This window comes from Pipistrellus kuhlii, unplaced genomic scaffold (assembly GCF_014108245.1).
Source record: "Pipistrellus kuhlii isolate mPipKuh1 unplaced genomic scaffold, mPipKuh1.p scaffold_m20_p_2, whole genome shotgun sequence".
Lineage (NCBI taxonomy): Eukaryota > Metazoa > Chordata > Mammalia > Chiroptera > Vespertilionidae > Pipistrellus > Pipistrellus kuhlii.
In genome coordinates this window covers 153210780-153231701 of record NW_023425515.1, presented here as the reverse complement: position 1 = coordinate 153231701, position 20922 = coordinate 153210780, and the positions used below count along the sequence as shown (strand labels likewise).

General features: G+C 33.6%; 1 protein-coding gene across 3 annotated transcripts in view; it reads left to right on the top strand.

The window, feature by feature from the left end:
- Positions 1–20922, top strand: part of EFCAB7 (EF-hand calcium binding domain 7) — a 48404-nt gene that overhangs the window by 9412 nt on the left and 18070 nt on the right. For 2 of the 3 annotated variants that reach the window (XM_036446201.2, XM_036446200.2), the window contains exons 6-9: positions 428–549; positions 9716–9857; positions 17538–17647; positions 20392–20549. In XM_036446201.2, coding sequence (XP_036302094.1) covers positions 428–549; positions 9716–9857; positions 17538–17647; positions 20392–20549 — 532 coding nt within the window. The remainder of the gene's footprint in view (positions 1–427; positions 550–9715; positions 9858–17537; positions 17648–20391; positions 20550–20922) is intronic. The other variant, XM_045584507.1, reaches the window with a different exon arrangement.

Below are 20922 nucleotides of genomic sequence, written 5' to 3'. Positions count from 1 at the left end.
CTACGAACTAAGAATTTCTTCATCAAGAATGTAGGGTTATATTCAGATAAATTTTCCCTTCCATTTTCACTTATTAGTGATAAAACAAATGAGAGAATCCAACCTTTTCCAGCTATCATTTTTAGACTCGCTTAGCTATAAAAATCTATTGAAGTAAAATTTTATAATGGAACTTGATTTGACTATACTCATTATATTTTATTAAAACTAAAATTCAAACTAAAAGATGACATACTGAAATAAAGTATCTTGTTAGTAGCCCATAAATTAGGGACCTTTAAAGTCTGGTAAATGTAAAACTTCTGATTTATTTCAATAGGGAGAACAAAATTAATACATAAACCACTTATACTACTTTGTATTTACAACAAACTTTCTTTTGACAGCTTTTAATAATGGGAGACCAAATGTCTATTACTTGTTGCAGGTGACTCCAGGAGTTCTTTACTGGCAACAAGCAGAAAGCTCAAAACATCTGTTTCTTTCACAATTACCATGGAGGCTAATAGTAACCGAAACTCAAAGTTAACTGAGCCAAACTCAATAAAGGTATAGTATTTTAAATTAATAGGTAAGACTTTTTCTAAAAAAAAGTTAACAAAGTTTACTAATAACTATTGGTGTCTACAGGGAACCAGTAAAGTTTGTGATGTAAATTTTTTAGGCTTTTCTGTAGATAGCAGCATTTCTACCTATAAACCAGCTATAATATTTTAAAGTGAAAATGATGAATAAGAATATTATTAAAAGGTCTTCATTTTGAAAATGTTCACTCTTCAATTTTTGAACTTGATGAACAGATTATCTAGTTACTTTACCAAGCAATTTTTTTTGTTTTAACAAATACTTTTCATAGGTGTTGCTTATAAATAAATCATTCATTTAACATCAATTCCTATGAGAGAAAGACAACAAAGTCACTTTGCTAAGTCAATATTTGTAGAGTGTTAATATTGATCTTCTTTCTTTGTTTTCCCTTTCTAGACTCAACCTTTACCAGTTTTCTTTCAACAGAAAATAATAGCTACAAAAATATAAAACATTAACTGGAAACTGCTAGGATACATTAAAAATGTGTACCTAGAGACCTCTGTAAAAGGGGGAAAAATGGTTATGACCACATTCTATAACTGCTGTTAGAAAACTGAACTGATTGTTCTCAAGAGCTACATTTTTGTTTCAAATAACAACTCTGTATTTGTAATTGAACTCTGAAGTCCCTTATATCTTTAAATTGCTAGACAGTGACATTTGTTCTATATTAAAATTTTAAAACATTATCTCCAAGGAATTTTGTTCAGACTGTTTAGGAATCTATACACCCTAAGCAATTTGGTGTGTATGTCCAACATGTTCACATACAATATTTTGTGTACCAGCAACATTATTTTCCACTAATAGAAGCTTTTTGTATTTTGAAACTAAATTAAATGATAATAAAATTAACTTACTTAAATAATTGTGGTTTACCTGATTCAAGGTATAAATAAATAAATATAAGTTTAGCTGGTGTAAAGAGAAAGATAAATAGATATTAATATGGATTATATTAAGGCCATAGTAAAACTTTTTCTCTGTATCATGCACTTATTGATTGGGTCCATACCAATTCCTTTAATTTAATTTTATTCAACAATTACTTACTAAAAAGGTAGTGTATGCCAGCTTTTTTGTTCAGTTATAAAATATGGTTCTTGAATTTTAAAATATGAAAATTTTAATTTGATTATTAATATACCAATGTAATACAGCATAGTATTTCACTTATTAATTTTTTAAACATATTTATTGAGTGACTACTCTTTGCCAAGCACTATTGTAAGTGCTGCTTGAATCTTATCTTTCTCAACTAATAACTGTGTGAAATTGGCAAATTAGCAATCTTTCTGAGTCTCAGTTTTCTTATCTATAAATTGGGAATAATTATATTTAGTGTCCTTTTTGAAATATTAAATTATCTAACATATATAAAGCATTTAGCATAGTGCCAGGGACGTAGTGGTATTCACTTTAATAAATAGTACTATTGTTAATATTATTACAGAACTAAGAAACATCTGTAGGTCTTTATAAAGGAGTAACATAACAAAAGTGTAATTTAAGAAAAGTTATTCTATTGTATACTGTGTACAGAGACCTCAACTTAGGGAGACTATCTGAGAGGCTGATAGAGTTATCCAGATATAAAGTAATGATAGTTAGGAGACTTGACTTGGGGTGGTGAACATACAATACAATATACAGTTGCTGTCTTATAGAATTTACAACCTGAGACCTATATCATTTTATTAACCAATGTCACTTCAATAAGTTCAATTAAAAAAAAGTGAAAGAGAAAAACAGTAAAACTAAGTAATGATAATTAGACTTATCATGATAGTTAGGGAAGTATCTGAATATACTAAGGGAGGGACAGAGCTAATAGACAATGCCAAAATCAGTAAGCCACAGTGACTGTGTAACAAAAGATTACTTAAGTTTTGCATCTAAGACATTAAGAGCAAGGAATGGTGCTGATGATAATTGGGAATTAGGTAAAAGATACTAGGAGAATTCAATGAATAAAAGAAGATGGAATATTGTCAACATTTAAACCACTGTTGTTTACTCTCTCATATTTCCTAGATGAACTAAAAATAATTTTTAAAAAATTCATGATTCTTTTGTTATTCAGCAGGATTCAGTTCTTTGTTTGCATTTTACTTTGAAGTTACTTTATAAATCTTGTAAATTGTATATATTTCTTGAGATTCATAACAACTTTGAGAAGTACTTGGTTATGAGTATAGTTATGTATAAAAGTTTTAATTGAGATTGATAGAATAAGTTGCTAAAAAATTGTTAAATCATACTTACTCAAATACTTTAAGTCTATTTTAAACAAGTTTGGGTACCTTCATTTCATGTGGAGTGGAGAAATATGGAATTGGGAGAAGAAGGGTCTTTTCAGAAATTAGAAAATTGGTGTAATGGGGTACATATAAACCAAATTTTAAACCATTAATCCACACAATTGATATGGGACCACTATTATAGGAAGAAAATAAGACCCTTATAAGGACTATAGATGTATTAGTTTCCATAGGCTAAACATAGGTACTGTATCAGTATCACTATTTTTTTTTTTAATCCTGTAGTGTATCCATTTGCTTAGGAATATTTCTCTGAGAGAGGAATAGCTTTAATTGCCAATCATGACTAGAATTAGAGAAAACCTCAAACGATGAGTGGTAAGCTCGAGAGATGCAGAACATCCTATATCCAGACTCTTAATTAAGACTATACCTACATATATATTTTACATATATGTATGGATGTACATGTGCATATGTGTGTTGTGTAAAATATGTTATATATTTATCTATCTGTATCAAATAATGCAAATACAAACATTTTAGACTTGAAATGGCTGTCTAATTTTTTTGTGAAGGTTTCCAGTAGTAATTTTGTTAACAAAAGTTTCTCATATTTTTAAAATTATCAATTCTACTTGTCAGTTAGGTGATAATCCATATCAAGTGTTCCCTTTATAAATCATCTAAAAATACCTTTGTTTTCAAATATATACAGCTTATAATTATTTAATAACAAAAGACTCAGTAACTATCTACTAATCTTAATGAAAAGAATAGCTTCCTAATAAGTATGTGTCATAGATGTATCTTTATAAAAAACAACAGTAATGCTGATGGCATAATAATTCTACCTTACCTTAAGTTTTAATAATAATACAGAATTTTATGCCAAAACAAAATTATGTTCCTAAGGTGTTCTAAGAAAACTGTAACTTTACTAATATTTATTTTTTGATAGCTAAAATTTTCAACTGTACTATTTTCAATTTGTGCTTTTCAGCATTTTCTTATACTCTGTGATTGAAAATAAGTAAAATTTGTATATTACAAATGAATTAACAGATCTTTTTTCTTTTATGTGAATTTACCTGAATTAGTAGAATGTAGCACCACCTTATGCCCTGTATAAGAATTACAAGCTATTTTTTATGTTGTCAAAAATTACATTACACATGGAATTTCTTACTCTATCCTTCTAAATTTTAAAAATACTAAACCTTTTCCATTTTTCTCACACTCTCACTTCTAACTTAATCTATAACTCTTTCCAATTGATTTATTTGAATGAGCCAGCAAATTTGTCAGTACTTTTTTTCTTTCAATTCATCACATTTTAGTCTAGGCTCTAGAGAAAAAGCTTGTCTGATTGAAAGTCTATTTATTTTAAAGGAAATTTTGCTAGAAGAAAACTCTAGCAGATCTTAAGAATTTGAATGCTTCCTTTTAAACAGGAGAGCTACAAATTCTCCTAGTTATGCTATTTAGTATTCAAAATAATCTGATTATTACTTGAAGTTTGGGTGATATAAATAATGTGGTATTTGTCTTCTATTTTATAATAGCTGTTGTTCTAAAAATTTTCAGCCTTAGTAACCATGGATTGTAGTATGCAGGTTGGCTGTCTTTTCAAAGAAACTTATAAATGTCTTTCTACCTGTACTGTTTCTAGAACTGGAAGTTAGGAAAGACCTCTACTAAAAATGTTTAACTCGCTTCCCAGATAAATTTTATAAAGGTTACACCTGTCAGCTCATGCCACTTCCCCCAGAAGTACCATAGGAAAAATTTTTCTATCTTTGAGTTTCCCTGATGCCACAAATTATGTTCACTACCAACGTACCTGATAAGGTACATCCTTCTTTAGTTTTATTTAAACATCTTTTAAAAAATGGGATGGGAGGTTGCTATATCTATTGTTACAATACAAATATAAGAAAAAATTTTCAGTTATTAAAATCTATATCTTTAAATAAGAAAAATAAATAAATTATGTTCACCTTAATGCTTTTATATATGGACAATTGTAAAGATAATGCCCTATACTTTATCAGAATAATTTGTAAACATGAAGTTTCTTTAAATTCTAGCTTTTAACAAAATCTTGGAAAATACTTAAGTGTGAAAAGAACAGAATTTTGAGTATAGCTTGTAGTTTTGGGAGAAGTAAGGAGACTTGGGTTCCAGCTCTGATTTTGCAGTTAATAAGAATTGTAACGCAAGCATATCACTTTACTTTTCAGATTTTCACCAGTCAAAAAGAGAAGTCTGTATTGGATTGCCTTTTAGTCTTTTTTTACTTTTAATATTATGTAATTCTAAATTAGTACCCCTTACCATTCCAGATGGGTAATAGTAAAAGCATTGATCCAAAAGTCTTAGACTCTAAATCTGATATTTCTACAAACTCCTTATAAAAGTCTTAATCAATAAACCTCTGGCTATCTCAATTTCTCTTTATTAAAATGACTAATTTATACCTATCCCATATTGCCTCATAAGGATGTTGTTGAAATATCATATATAAAGAATTGTTTATGTTATGAGCAATATACTTATGAAGATGAATCCCAGTAACTTAAGGTTACATTTTAATTTCTCAGAATTAAAACTATACATATCTTTTATACCCCAAAGGTATGACAGTGCATGTGATTAATTATTGACCAAAACCTTGAGTTCAGCAATAATGGTAATTTTTTAAAATTCAGTTTAAGAAGAAATCTCCAAAGAAAATATGAAAAATGTAAAACTTAGATAAGTTGAAAAATAAACAAAACTAAAATAAAAGGAAATAGAGAAAATGCATGCACAAAGCTTACAATGGAAGGTTAAGATCTAAAATAGCCAAATAAAAAATAAAAGAGCCAAAAGAATTTATTAAAATATGTAGGAAAAATACCAAGTCTGCAATAGAGCTATGAGGACAGGGGATGAATAGGCAGTTCACACAAGGGAGACACAAATAATAAACACATGGGGAAATGTTTATCCTGCTAGTAATCCGAGAAATTCAAATTAATGCAAAAATTATTACAATATAATTTTATTATCATTTGGTTACATTAATTATAAATTAATGAAAAAATCATTATAATACATGTAAATATACAGAGTACTATAATTAATATTTTATGTACCCACACCTTGCTTAAGAAATCATCTCCCACTACCACCCAACTTTTTAAAAATAATTATTTATTATTGAAAGTATTACATATGCCCCCTTTTACCCCATTGACCCTCTCCAAATTACCCCTATCCCTTGCCTTCACCACCCCACTCTCTGCATCCATGGCTTATGCATATCCTATATAATAAAAGACTAATATGCAAATTGACAGAATTGCCGAACGACCGATTGCTATGATGTGCACTAATCACCAGGGAGCAGACACTCAATGCAGGAGCTGCCCCCTGGTGGTCAGTTTGCTTCCACAAAGGGAGCACCACTCAGCCAGAAGCCGGGCTCACAGAGGGTGAACACAGTGGCGGTGGTGAGCGCCTCTCCTGCCTCCATGGCAGTCGGACATCTCCCGAGGGCTCACAGGCTTCAAGAGGGTGTAGTTTGGGCTGAGGGACACCCTCTCCCCCCACTCCACCTCTCGAGTGCATGAATTTTGTGCACTGGGCCTCTAGTATGCATACAAGGTCTTTGGTTGATTACCTCCCACCCTCCCACCCACCCTTGTCTTACCTCTGAGATTCCACACTCTGTTCCATGCTTCCATGTCTTTGGATCCACTTGGTTCATCAGTTTATTTTGTTACTTATATATCACATATAAGGGAGATCATGTGATACTTGTATTTCTATGACTGGCTTATTTTGCTTAGCATAATATTCTCCAGGTCCCTCCATGCTGTCTGAAAGGGTAAGAGATTCTTCTTTTTACTGCTGAATTATTGGTATAAATGTACTACAGCTTTTGTATCCACTCATCAAATGATGGGCACTTGGGCTATTTCCAAATCTTAGCTATTGTCAATTGTGCTGCTATGAACATAGGGGTGCATATATTCTTTCTGATTGGTATTTCAGGTTTCTTAGGATATGTTTCTAGAAGTGGGATCACTGAGTCAAATGGAAGTTCCATTTTTAATTTTTTGAGGCAACTCCATACTGTTTTCCATAATAGCTGCAGCAGTCTGCATTCCCACCAGCAGTACACGAGGGTTCCCTTTTCTCCGCATCCTCACCAGCACTTGTCATTTGTTGATTTGTTGATGGTAGCCATTCCGACAGGTGTGAAGTGATACCTCATCATTTTAATTTGCACCTCTCTGATGATCAGAGACTTTGAGCATTTTTGTCTTTCAGTTTGTTTATGTAATGTATCGTGTTTATTGATTTGCAAATATTGTAGCAGCCTTGCACCCTGGAATAAATCCCACTTGGTCATGGTATTGATCTTTTTAGTATATTGCTGGACTCAATTTGCTAATACTTTGTTGAAGATTTTAGCATCTATTTTCATCAGGGATATTGGCCTGTAATTCTCTTTTTTTGTAGTGTCTTTATTTGGTTTTGGAATTAGGGTAATGCTGGCCTCATACAAAAAGCTTAAAAGTGTGCTTTCCTCTTCAACTTTATTGAGTAGTTTGAGGAGTATAGGTGTTAGTTCTTCTTTGAATGTTTGGTAAAACTCCCCTGTGAATCCGTTTGTACCTGGGCTTTTGTTTGCTGAGAGTTTTTGATTACTGCTTCTATTTCATCAGTTGTTGTTGGCTTACTCAGGTTCTCTGAGTCTTCCTGATTCAATTTTTTATGAGATTGTATTTTTCTAGGAATTTGTCCATTTCATCCAGCTTGTTGGCATATAGTTGCTCAAAGTATTTTCTTATAATCCTTTGTATTTCTGTGGTATTAGTGGTTACTTCTCTGCTTTTATTTCTGATTTTATTTATTTGGGTCCTCTTTGTTTCTTGATGAGTCTGGCAATGGTTCATCAATCTTGTCTATCTTTTCAAAGAACTAGCTCTTAGTTTCATTGATTTTTTTTTTTAGTATCTATGTCATTTATTTTTATTATAATCTTTATTATTTCTTCCCTTCTACTTACTCTGGGCTTTTCTTGTTTTCCTCTTTCTAGTTCTTTAAGTGTTAGGGTTGAATAATTTATTGTTGATTTTTCTTGTTTTTAAAAAAATGTATTTTATTGATCTTTTTTCCCAGAAAGGAAGAGAGAGGGATAGAGATTTAGAAACATTGATGAGAAAGAAACGTCAATCAGCTGCTTCTTGCGCACCCCCTATTTGGGATGTGCCCGCAACCAAGATACATGCCCTTGATTGGAACTGAACCTGGGACCCCTCAATCCACAGGCCGACACTCTATCCACTGAGCCAAACTGGTTAGGGCTTTATTGGTGTGTTTTTTGAAGTAGCCTGTAGTACTATGAACTTCACTTCCCTCTCAGGACTGCTTTTGATGTGTTCCAGAGATTTGGAGTTGTTGTGTATTCATTTTCATTTATTTCCAAGAAGTTTTTAACTTCCTTCTTGATTTTATTGGTAACCCATTAATTCTATTTAGCCACCAAGTGTTTGAATAATTTGGGTATTTTTACGGTAGTTTGGGTATTTTTACAGTCTAATTTCATTCCACTGTGATCTGAGAAGATGCTTGATATGATTTCAATCTTCTTGAACTTATAGAGACTTGTTTTGTGTCCTAATATGTGGTCTATCTTTGTGAATGATCCATGTGTACTGGAGAAGAATGTATATTCTGCAGCTTTGGGATGAAATGTTCTATAAATGTCTATTAAATCCATGTGATCCAGTGTGTCCTTGTTAATCTTTTGTCTGGAAAATATATACAGTGAAATCAGAGGGATATTGTCCCTTACTATGACTGTGATGTCAATTTCTCCTTTAAAGTCTTCCAGAAGTTTCTTGTTGTTGTTGTTGTTTTTTAAAATATATTTATGTGCTCCTATGTTGGGTCTGTATATGTTTACCAGGGTTATATCTTCTTGTTGGATGGATCCCTTTAGTATTATGTAGTGATCTTTGTTGTCTCTTGTGATGGCCTTCATTTTGAAGTCTATTTTATCAGATATGAGTATTGCTACTCCAGCTTTTTTTTTTCCTCCTCTTCCATTTGCACATGGAAAAAATTTTTTTTTCCATCCCTTCAATCTCATCTGTGTGTCTTTTGTTCTGAGGCAGTCTCTTATAGACAGTATATAGTTGGGTCTTGTTCTTGTATCCATTCAGCTACCCTATGTCTTTTGATTGGAGCATTTAGTCCATTAACATTTAAGGTTATTATTGATAGGTACTTATTTATTGCCATTTTAATTCTGAATGCCTAGGTTGGTTGATTTGCATATTAGCCATTTATTATACAGGATTTTGTTTCAATACTTCTCTCATGCTCATGAACTTTATTTATTTTTACTTCTCATTTTTTTTCCTAACTTGTCATTATCCAAGTTCGGCTGACTCTTCAAGTTACAGTTCATGGATTGCTCTCTCAGTTTATATTGATGAACTTCTCCCCTTCTCCCCCCTACTGCATGTACACACACACACACACACACACACACAAACACACATCAGACAAACATTGAGCACCTACAATATGTCAGGCACTATTTTAGGAACTGCAATTATAATATTATTTTGCATATATAATTATTTTTTTGGTTCTAATTATATGCTACTATCAATTATAATTGAATGATGTCATGTCTGTTTTTTTACCTCTTAATGACAGTTGCAAATAGGATCCTGGAAGTCAATGCTCTCTTGATATTTACAGTTCTTTTATATTTTCCTCAGATTTCTCCTCCTTGCTATGCATGTTGGCAACATTTAGTAAACAGCTTGAAAAAATTTTTTTTTTCTTTATTTCAGGAGTGGCAATGTGTACAATCAAAAGGTTGCTTTTTCTTAGAAGAAAATGGTGAAATCATTAGTCATCAATACAGGATGCAAATAGCTCAGAGGTCCATGGTTTATTTAACAATTAAACCATTAAATCTGAGTCAAGTTGAAGGCAAGTTTAAAATTTTTATATATTTTAACCCTCTTTGAAAATACTTATGTAAGTATGTGATGATCTTATTTATTTATTTTTATTTATTTATTTTCCCTTTTTTTAAAATTAAATTATTATCTGTGTACATATTTTAACATTGCCCCCCCATACATACCCTCCCTCCCCAGAGTTTTGTGTCCATTGGTTGTAATACTTATATGCATGTATACAAGTCCTTCGGTTGATCTCTTATCTCCCCCAGATCTCCCTACTCTTCCCACTGCAATTTTACAGTCTGCTTATTGCTTTACTGTCTTTATATCTGACTTTTGGTTTGTCAGTTTATAATGTTCTTTAATATCCATAAATGAGTGAGGCCATGTGGTATTTCTCTTTCATTGACTGGCTTATTTCACTCAGCATGATGTTCTCCAGTTCTGTCCAGGTTGCTGCAAATGATGAGAATTCCTTCATTTTTATGGCAGCATAGTATTCCATTGTGTAGATATACCATAGTTTTTTGATCCATTCATCTGCTGATGGGCACCTAGGCTGTTTCCAGATTCTAGCTATTGTAGATTATGCTGCTATGAACATAGGGGTGCATATATCCTTTCTGATTGGTGTTTCTAGTTTCTTGGGATATATTCCTAGGAGTGGGATTACTAGGTCAAATGGGAGTTCCATTTTCAGTTTTTTGAGGAAATTCCACACTGTTCTCCATAGTGGTTGCACCAGTCTGCATTCCCACCAGCAGTGCACGAGGGTTCCTTTTTCTCCACAACCTCGCCAACACTTGTCGTTTGTTGATTTGTTGATGTTGGCCATTCTGACAGGTGTGAGATGGTACCGCATTGTTGTTTTGATTTGCATCTCTCGGATAATTAGTGACTTTGAGCATGTTTTCATGTGTCTTTTGGTCTTCCTTCTGTCTTCTTTTGAAAATATTCTATTTAGGTCCATTGCCCATTTTTTAATTGGATCATTCATCTTCCCTTTATTTAGTTGTATAAGCTGTTTGTAGATGTTGGAGATTAAACCTTTATCAGTGGTAACATTTGCAAATATGTTCTCCCACACAGTGGGCTTTCTTGTTGTTTTGTTGATGGTTTCTTTTGCTGTAAAAAAGCTTTTTATTTTGATGTAGTCCCATTTGTTTATTTTCTCTTTAGCTTCCATTGCCCTAGGGGCAGTATCAGTGAAGAAGTTCTTTTGGCATACGTCTGAGATTTTGTTGCCTGTGGATGCTTCTAGTATTTTTATGGTTTCCCGTCTGATGTTTAAGTCCTGTATCCATTTTGAGTTTATTTTTGTTTATGGTGTAAGTTGGTGATCTATTGATAGTTTCATTCTTTTGCATGTATCTGTCCAATTTTCCCAACACCATTTATTGAAGAGACTGTCTTGACTCCATTGTATTGTATATTCGTGCCTCCTTTGTCAAATATTAATTGAGCATAGTGATTTGGGTTGATATCTGGGTTCTCGATTCGATTCCATTGATCTATATGTCTGTTTTTGTGCCAGTACCAGGCTGTTTTGAGAACAGTGGCTTTGTAATACAGTTTGAAGTCTGGTATTGAGATCCCTCTTACTTTACTCTTCTTTCTCAGGATTGCTGTGGCAATTCGGGGTCTTTTATTGTTCCAGATGAACTTTTGGAGAGTTCTTTCTAGGCCAGTGAAATATGCCGTTGGTATTTTAATGGGGAGTGCATTGAACCTATAGATTGCTTTAGGAAGTATGGACATTTTGATGATGTTGATTCTACCAATCCATGAACATGGTATGTTCTTCCATCTGTTTACATCTTCCTCTATCTCTCTTTTCAGTGTCGTATAGTTTTCCGTGTATAGGTCCTTTACTTTCTTAGTTAAGTTTATTCCTAGGTATCTTAATTTTTTTGGTGCGATGGTAAATGGAATTGCTTTTTTAGTCTCTGTTTCTATAAATTCGCTGTTGGTGTATAGAAATGCCATAGATTTCTTGGCGTTAATTTTGTATCCTGCTACATTGCCAAATTCATTTATTAAGCCAATTAGTTTTTTAATGGAGTCTTTTGGTTTTTTTATATACAATATCATGTCGTCTGCAAATAAGGATAACTTTACTTCTTCTTTTTCAATCTGGATGCCTTTTATTTCCTCCTCTTGTCTAGTTGCAATGGCTAGTACTTCCAGTACTATGTCAAAGAGGAGTGGCGATAGTGGGCATCCCTGTCTTGTTCCTGTTCTTAGAGGAATGGTTTTAGTTTTTGCCCATTGAGTATGATGTTGGCTGTGGGTTTATCATATATAGCTTTTATTAAGTTGAGGTATGATCCTTGTACTCCCACCTTGTTGAGAGTTTTTATCAGGAAAGGGAGTTGGATTTTATCAAATGCTTTTTCTGCATCAATTGATATGACTATATGATTTTTATCTTTCAATTTGTTTATGTGATGTATCACGTTTATTGATTTGCGGATATTGTACCAACTTTGCATTCCTGGAATAAATCCTACTTGGTCATGGTGTATGATCTTTGTGATGCTCTGCTGGAGCCAATTTGCTAGGATTTTGGCATCTATGTTCTTGAGGGATATTGGCCTGTAATTCTCTTTCATTGAGTTGTCTTTAACTGGTTTTGGTATTAGGGTGATGCTGGCTTCATAGAAGGAGTTTGGAAGTGTTCCTTCCTCTTGAATTTTTTGGAAAAGTCTGAGGTGGATAGGTTTTAGTTCTTCCTTGAATGTTTGGTAAAACTCTCCTGTGAAGCCAACTGGCCCTGGGCTTTTGTTTGCTGGAAGCTTTTTGATGACTGTTTCAATTTCTTCCCAAGTCACTGCTCTATTGAGATTTTTAGATTCTTCCTGATTGAGTTTTGGAAGGTTGTATTTTTCTAGGAATATGTCCATTTCCTCCAGGTTGTTCAGTTTGTTGGAATAGAGTTGTTCATAGTATTTTGTAACAATCCTTTGTATTTCGGCAGGGTCTGTTGTTATTTCACCTCTTTCGTTTCTGATTTTGTTTATTTGGGTCCTCTCCCTTTGTTTCTTGGTTAGCCTGGCTAGAGGTTCATCTATCTTGTTTATCCTTCAAAGAACCAGCTCTTGGTTTTGTTGATCTTATGTATTGTTTCTTTGGTCTCTATGCCATTTATCTCCGCTCTGATTTTTGTTATTTCCTTCCTTCTGCTTACACTGGGCTTTTCTTGTTGCTCTTTTTCTAACTCTTTGAGTTGTAGAGTTAGATCATTTGTTACCATTTTTTCTAGTTTTTTGCAATAGGCTTGTAGGGATATGAACTTCCCTCTCAAAACTGCTTTTGCTGTGTCCCATAGATTTTTGATAGTTGTGTTTTCATTGTCATTTGTTTTCAGGATGTTTTTAATTTCTTCCTTGATTTCTTTGGTAACCCAGTCCTTGTTTAATAGCATGCTGTTTAGTCTCCATGTGTTTGATTTCTTTGGATTTTTTTCATTGTAGTTAACTTCCAGTTTTATGCCACTATGATCTGAGAAGATGCTTGATATGATTTCTATCTTCTTGAATTTGAAGAGACTTTGCCTATTTCCCAAAATGTGGTCTATCTTTGAGAATGTCCCATGTGCGCTTGAGAAGAATGTATATTCTGTGGCTTTGGGGTGGAATGTTCTGAAGATATCGATTAATTCCATCTGGTCTAGCAAGTCATTTAGTATTGATATTTCTTTGCTGATTTTTTGTTTAGATGATTTGTCAAAGGGTGACAGTGGGGTATTAAAGTCTCCTACTATGATTGTATTGCTATTAATCTCTCCCTTAATGTCCTCCAGCAGTTTTTTTTTTAATATATTGGGGTGCTCCCGTATTGGGTGCATATATATTTACCAGGGTTATTTCTTCTTGTTGGATTGCTCCCTTTAGTATTATGAAGTGGCCATCATTATCTCTTGTTATGTCCTTCACTCTGAGATCTAATTTGTCAGATATAAGTATTGCTACCCCAGCTTTTTTTTCATTTCCATTCGCCTGGAAAACCTTTTTCCATCCCATCACCCTCAGTCTGTGTGCATCTTTTTTTCTGAGGTGGGTTTCTTGTAGACAGCAGATATATGGGTCTTGTTTTCTTATCCAATCCGTTACCCTATATCTTTTGATTGGAGCATTTAGTCCATTTACATTTAAAGTTATTATTGATAGATACTTATTAGACACCATTTTTATTCTATATCCCTGTGTTCCTTCTTTGCTTTCTATTTCCTTAATTTTACAGTAGACCCTTTAGCATTTCTTGCATTGCTGGTTTGATGGAGATAAATTCCCTTAGTCTGTTTTTGTCTGTGAAGCTCCTGATTTCACCTTCACTGATGGTCTTATTTAGTCAAGAAGATAATCTGCCTAAGAAACATGTGGTTACTTACATTTAAAGAAAGAGTTAGTTTACACATTGACAATTACCATATTTTGCAAAGCAAGTAAGTTGCTTTTTGTGTTGTTTAAAGTATGTTTTAATTCATTTTAAAATCTTATGACATAGAAATAAATTTTTACTTGCTAATTAATCTTTAGCTTTGTCAGTTACCAAATTTTAGAATTATTATGTTGAGAAGTTCTATAGAAATGTAATTTAAGACAATATGAACTGCAAATATTTTTTAATAACTCCAAAGCCATAAGTCATAGACAATTCTTATTAATAATTATTGCATTCATGGTAATATTCTTTTTTTATACACAAATGCTAGGTAAAAATTAGTAATTTCCAAGTGTTTAAAATGGCTATTATGTAATTTAATAATTCCCTAGAAACCCTTTTAATGTTGATTGTTCTAAATATCAATATTTTCTTTATGTTTAAATATAAACATTTTCTAACTAGTGGGTTCCTCCTCATTCCCATTCTTTATTCCTCCTAACGTAGATTCACTGTATATCTTGTAGGATACTTACAACATTTGGTAGTTGATGCTTTTAAATAGTAATTACAGTAGTCATTTTTTAAAAATAGGTGTCAAGATAGGCCTGCAAATTCAATGTAGTTAATTCTCCATATTCTTACAAAAAAGATTTCCTTATTCATTTATTTCTCAAATATTTATTGAAGATCCATATATTGATACTTAGTAGCATTTTAGGTGCTTAGGATACACCAGAATACAAAAAAGACAAAAATGCCTGCCCTTATGAACTTACATTCTAGTGGGGGAAAGAATAAATAATAAACATAATAAATAGTAAATGACACATATGTTAGAAGGTGGTAAGTGCTATGAGAAAAACATAGGAGAAAGGGGGCATTGTGAATGCTGAGCCAATATGTGTTGCCATTGAAATGGAGTGGTTAGTGTATGCTTCATTAAGAAGCTAATATTTGAGCAAAGTCTTTGAAAGAAGTTTATCAATTGTCAACTGCTACATAACAAACTATCCCAGAGCTCAATAGCTTAAAATAATTAAACATTTGTTTGCTCATGAGCTTGTCTTCTGGATAGTTCTTTTGGTCTGAGTTAGGCTTGGCTTTTCTCTGCATGGCTCATGCATACACCTGCTGTCTGCTGCTGGTTAGCTGCTGTCTGGTTTTACTGGTCTTGGCTGGGCTCTCTACTTTGTATGGATTCTAGGGGCTCTCAGCTGGTACAGTTTGGCTCTGCCTCATTTAATTTTTTTTTTTTTTTACTTTTAAGATTTTTTAATTTTAATTTTAATTTTTTTAAGAGAGAGAAAGAGAGAGGCAGGGTGAGGGGGAGAAAGAAACATTGATGCAAAAGCGAAACATAGATTGGCCACCTCCCAAACTCCCCCTTACCGGCAACCTGGGGATGTGCCCTGACTAGAAATTAAACCAGCAACCTTTTGGTACATGGAACAAAGCCCAATCAACAGAGCCACACCTGCCAGGGCCTCATATAGTCTCTTACCATCTAGTGAAGTAGCCTGGACTTGTCCTCATGGTGCTCTCACAGGACCTCTGAGAGGAAGCAGAAGCACCACAGGGCCTCTGGGATGCCTGGGCTCAAAAATGTTTCTTCTTTTTGCCAACAGCAAGTCATAAGACAACTCCAGATTTACGGAGTGAGTAGACTCAGCCTCTTGATGTAGGAGCTGCAGAGTCACATTGCAAAGGCTGTAGATACAGATAGGAAAAGCCATTTTTGCTGTCTCCCAAGACAAGGGGGTGTGCTTGTGGGTGTAGGGTGTTGGGAAGGATGAGTGAAGAACGGAGGAGGTTAGCGTGTGCGTGTTTAGAAGAAGAGCAATGGGGTTGAGTGTCTCGAATTAGGTAAGGAAACTGAGGAACAAGGACAAAATTAGGTAGAGGATTTTTACCATAGTGAGGATGTGGCCTTTATTCTGAGGGAAATGAACCTTTAGGAGGAGTTTTTTCCCATGGCTGCTGTCAAAATTTTCTTTTTCTTTTATTTTCAACAGTTTAATATGTGCTTGGTAGTTTTGCTTTTCTTGTTGATACTGTTTGCTTTGGATTTTTGTTTGTTTGTCTGTTTATTTTGTATTTATCCTGCTTAGGGCTCTCTGAGTATCTTGGATTTATGGCTTGTTGTCTTTTATAATTTTTAGAAAATTTTCCAACTTTATTTCTTCAAATATTGCTCTGCCCTCTGTCTTCTTTATCCACTTGTACGGTGCCTGACATCTTGTCCTCCTGATTTTTGTTTGTTTGTTTTTATCACAGATCAGCCAGTGCTTGCATGTCTTCTCTCCTTTGAAAGGCCTGTCTTTCCTTGGATTTCAGGCTATTTGGTGGTCCTGTGACCTCAGCTCTGAATGGGCTCAAGAAAATTTATGATTTTGTAGTTCATGCATTTTTCCTTATTGTTTGGGTGGGAGCAACATTTTTCCAACTCCCAACTCCATGAGAAGATTATGAGTAGAGGCAGGACATAATCTGACTTGTATTTTATCAAGATCAGCCAGATTGCCATATTGAAAATAGACTGAGGGCTGCCCAGGAGAAAGCAAGGAGAACAGCTACGGTGCTATTGTAGAATTCTAGGAGTAAAGTGATTATGCTTTGAACTGGGATGTACAAAGGATCAGAAGTAAAAATTCTGGAGATATTTTGAAGGCTGAACCATAAGGTTTCCGGAGGATTGGTTGTGATATATGAGAAAAGAAAAAAGTTAAAGATGACTCCAAGATTTCTGGCTTGAGCAACTGAAAGGAATGAATTACTATTAACTGAGATTGAGAAGAGTATAGATGGACAGTTTTTTAAAAGGGGTTGGGGAAGGTCAGTTTTAGATATAGAAATCCAAGTGGAAATGTTATATAGGCTGTTGTTTATATGGGTCTAAAGTTAGGAGGTAAAGTTCTAGTTGGAGATACAAATTTTGGAGTTGTTAACACATAGATGCTGTCTGACATCTGTTTTTCCAACTATGTTTTCCTGCAGGTAAACAGTGCTTGCATCCCTTCTCTCCCTAAAGGGTTTTGTTTTTCTTTGGATTTCAGGCTTCTTGGTTGCCTTGCAACCCCAGCTCTTTGCTGAAATTCAAGGAAAATTATGATTTTTAGAAAGTGTGTATGAGGAGACTGTAACAAGCTCACTGTATATAAGTATGTGCCTTATTGCAAATACGATTATGTTTTCATATAAAAGTAGAACGTGCATTTCTAATAAAGAAATCCAATGGGAAAAGAAACTATTAACTTCTTCTTTCAATGGTAAAGAGTAAGTAGTGATTGCTTATTTTAAGATTTTGGGTTTTTTATTGTAGGAAAACCATCACCTTGGTTATCAGTTGATACTGCCTTGTATATTCTTAAGGAAAATGAGAATCAAGCAAACCTACAGCTCATGTGTTTTACTGAACTGCGAAATAGAGAAGTATACATATTTTATTTTCTAATATTTAATTTAAAAATATAGTATGAATTCAAGTTTGGGGACAATATTAGCTTTTCTATAATTTATTTTTTTAACGTTTGTATATTTTCTTCTAATTAAGGCACATACAGTTCTTAAACACTATGAATATGACATATGTTTTTAAAAATATATATATTCAATATTTTATTGATTTTTTACAGAGAGAAAGAGAGAGGGATAGAGAGTTAGAAACATTGATGAGAGAGAAACATCCATCAGCTGCCTCTTGCACACCCCCTACTGGGGATGTGCCCGAAACCGAGGTACATGCCCTTGACCGGAATTGAACCTGGGACCTTTCAGTCCTTAGGCCGACGCCCTATCCACTGAGCCAAACTGGTTTCAGCGACATATGTTTTATTGTGAAAGACTATTTCTTGTTTGCTGAGATTTAAAAATTGAGGCTTGATTGGCAATCTTAGCTTCATAACTCAACAGTTGTATGACATTGTACTTCACTTTCCTCTTTTCTAAATACCCGATTCCACACATGAGAACATTTTTTGTTAGACTCAAAAAAAAAAAAAAAAAAAAAAAAAAGGGTTGATACCAGTGGACATTTCCCCCCAAATGCAAGTAATTCAAGACTTGGGAAAAGTTACTTTAGATGTTTATTTTACTTAGAAACTACTGCAAAAAGAAAAACATTATGATAACTATCCTCAGGCTTGACTCATATTATAGGGTTCAAAATAGATTGATCTGAAGAAATGCTTTTAAATGATTTTCTATGTAGCTCATAGGGTTGCTCTGATCTTTTCTAATTATATATTTACTCAGAAGCCAAAAATGTGAGGCAAATACAATACATAAATGTGGCTATTTATTTTATGAGGACTACAAAATACATCTGCTACACAACAGGAATAATACAATTCAAGGGCTTACTGCAATATCATATTTAATCTTTATATAGGTCCAACGACAGACAAACATTTCCCTGATGGAATGTTATATAAAAGTCTTTATTGTAGGCTTCCTAACAGACAAGAATAGTTATAGGCAAGAAACAAATAAAATGACAGAAGTTAATGTTTGACTAAACTCCTGACTACAAAGTTAAGTTCAAGATAAAGCATTGTCTAAAACAATAGCTTTTCCCATTTTTGCTTTGGATAAAATTACTTTCTTATGAGATTGCATGTGTAAAAATGTTAGTACATAGCAAGCTTGCAATAAAGTTTGAATGAGTTTCTATTTACCCCTTTACTATAGGGCTTCTGGTTATCTGTAATATGTCATATTTACAAAGGACTTTTCATTTTTAGTTTTAGTTTCACAAATTTTCTTTAAAAAGAATTTGTGCCCATGAAAGACTTTCCATTTGCCATCCACAGCAGCAATTCAGGATTATATGCGGAGGTTCATGGGAAACATATATTAGGAAGCAGAAGAACTGTTTTTTCACTCGTGGGTATCAATCTACATCTGACCAGTCTAAAAGATTATGGCTTCCAAAGGATGGTTTTGGTCAATCTTTAGTCTTTAAAATGACTGTCAGTTTTATTCGGTTGCTTCTTGCATTAAAATAGGACATTGTCACTTTAAGATGATTATGGTTACCCTGATTTGTGAGGACAGAAATAGGGCTGATCCTAGAATACAGATAAGCAATTTTATTTGGGATATGTATAGACAGGATAACCTGAATTATACCTAGGTTTTGAACATAATACCTGACAGAAATCCCTAGAGCTATTCAATACTGAAGGGAAAATAGCTGACAGAACATTCTTAGATTTAATATGTTTGACAGAGACAATGCCTAGATTTTATAGGAAGCCATTGGACTTCAGAAAGTACCTAGAAGGTCCATAGAGAGATACCATTTTGCTTTATTTTATAGAACTAGAGAATAAAATATTTCACTATATAAATATCCTGGCACTCATTATAAATATCCTGTGATGGTAAATAATTTTATATAAGGTAAATTTACATGGGATTCTGCCATCTTGTTTTATAGTCCATCTATATTAATAAAAGGCCTGTGACACTGTGATGACCAAATGAGCAGTGGTTTTTGCGGCCGGCTGGGCAGGGTGCAAGCTACTAGTACTAGTGGCAGAGAGCTATGTGTGGTGGAGGGCGGAACGCAAGCTACGATTGTTGATGGGCATGGGTGGCGCGGCAAGCGGAAGCTAGCTACTCGCGCATGATTTTGTGTGCACTGGGCCTCTAGTATTACATAATAGAAAAATTCCAGTGTGTTTGTCTATAGAATTGGATTCTTATGAAAATGGCTTGTTTGTATAAATAGTTAACTCTTTTAAATATATTTCATTTTTATTTTGTGCCCTTGAAATCTGAGTTACAAATTATATATTTATATTTGAATCATATTGGGGAACTGTAACCTGGAAAAATTATTCTAAGATCTCTGTCTTTGCTTTCTGTTGAAGATATTTGCTTCACAATCATTTTTTAATACGATTGTAAAAGATTTAAAATTATATAATTTTTTACCTGTTATAGTTTTAAGCATTAAAAAAGATAGAACTACAAAGAATTATATCTAATAGTCTTATATTGGAATTACCATTGAAAAAAGATTTTGAAGCCTGTAAGAGATTGATAAAATTAAAATAGAATTGGTGAATATTGATTTTAAAATTTATTTCTAATGCTTCTTTTTCAGAAGGAAAATGAAAAGTCATTAAGATTTATGGTGGTTTTAAAAGTTATTATTCCTTTCAAAACAGGTTTTTGGATGGACTGGTGAACTAGGACCTGGAATTTATTGGTTAATTCCTTCCACAACTGGCTGTAGGTTGAAGAAAGAAGTAAAACCAATAACAGAAGAAGCCCAGCTTGTGCGTAGGGATGAAACAGGGGAATTGTTTCTTACAAAGGAATTTAGGTAAGTCTTGTTTCTGAAGATTAACTTAACATTTAGACTGGATACATATATATTAATAGCCTGTCTTCTACCCTTTCCTTTGGGCAGCTCCCACTCCCACCCATGATTCTAGTTCAATAATTCAACTCTTACTAGGCTTCTGAAAGTGACCTTCCATTCACAGGTCTTGGATTGCCATTCATTTCTGAGTTCCATACATTTAACAGGTCAGCTTTAGTCATACATCCCAATTTCTCCTCCAGCAGGCACTGCCTTAAAACTAGATCCTGCTAGTTGCACTATTGACTTAAGTAACTGTCAAACATGAAATCCAAGCACTTAGGTGGTTTTCCCATGCCCTAGATACACACAACATCATCTGGTAGAAAGAAAG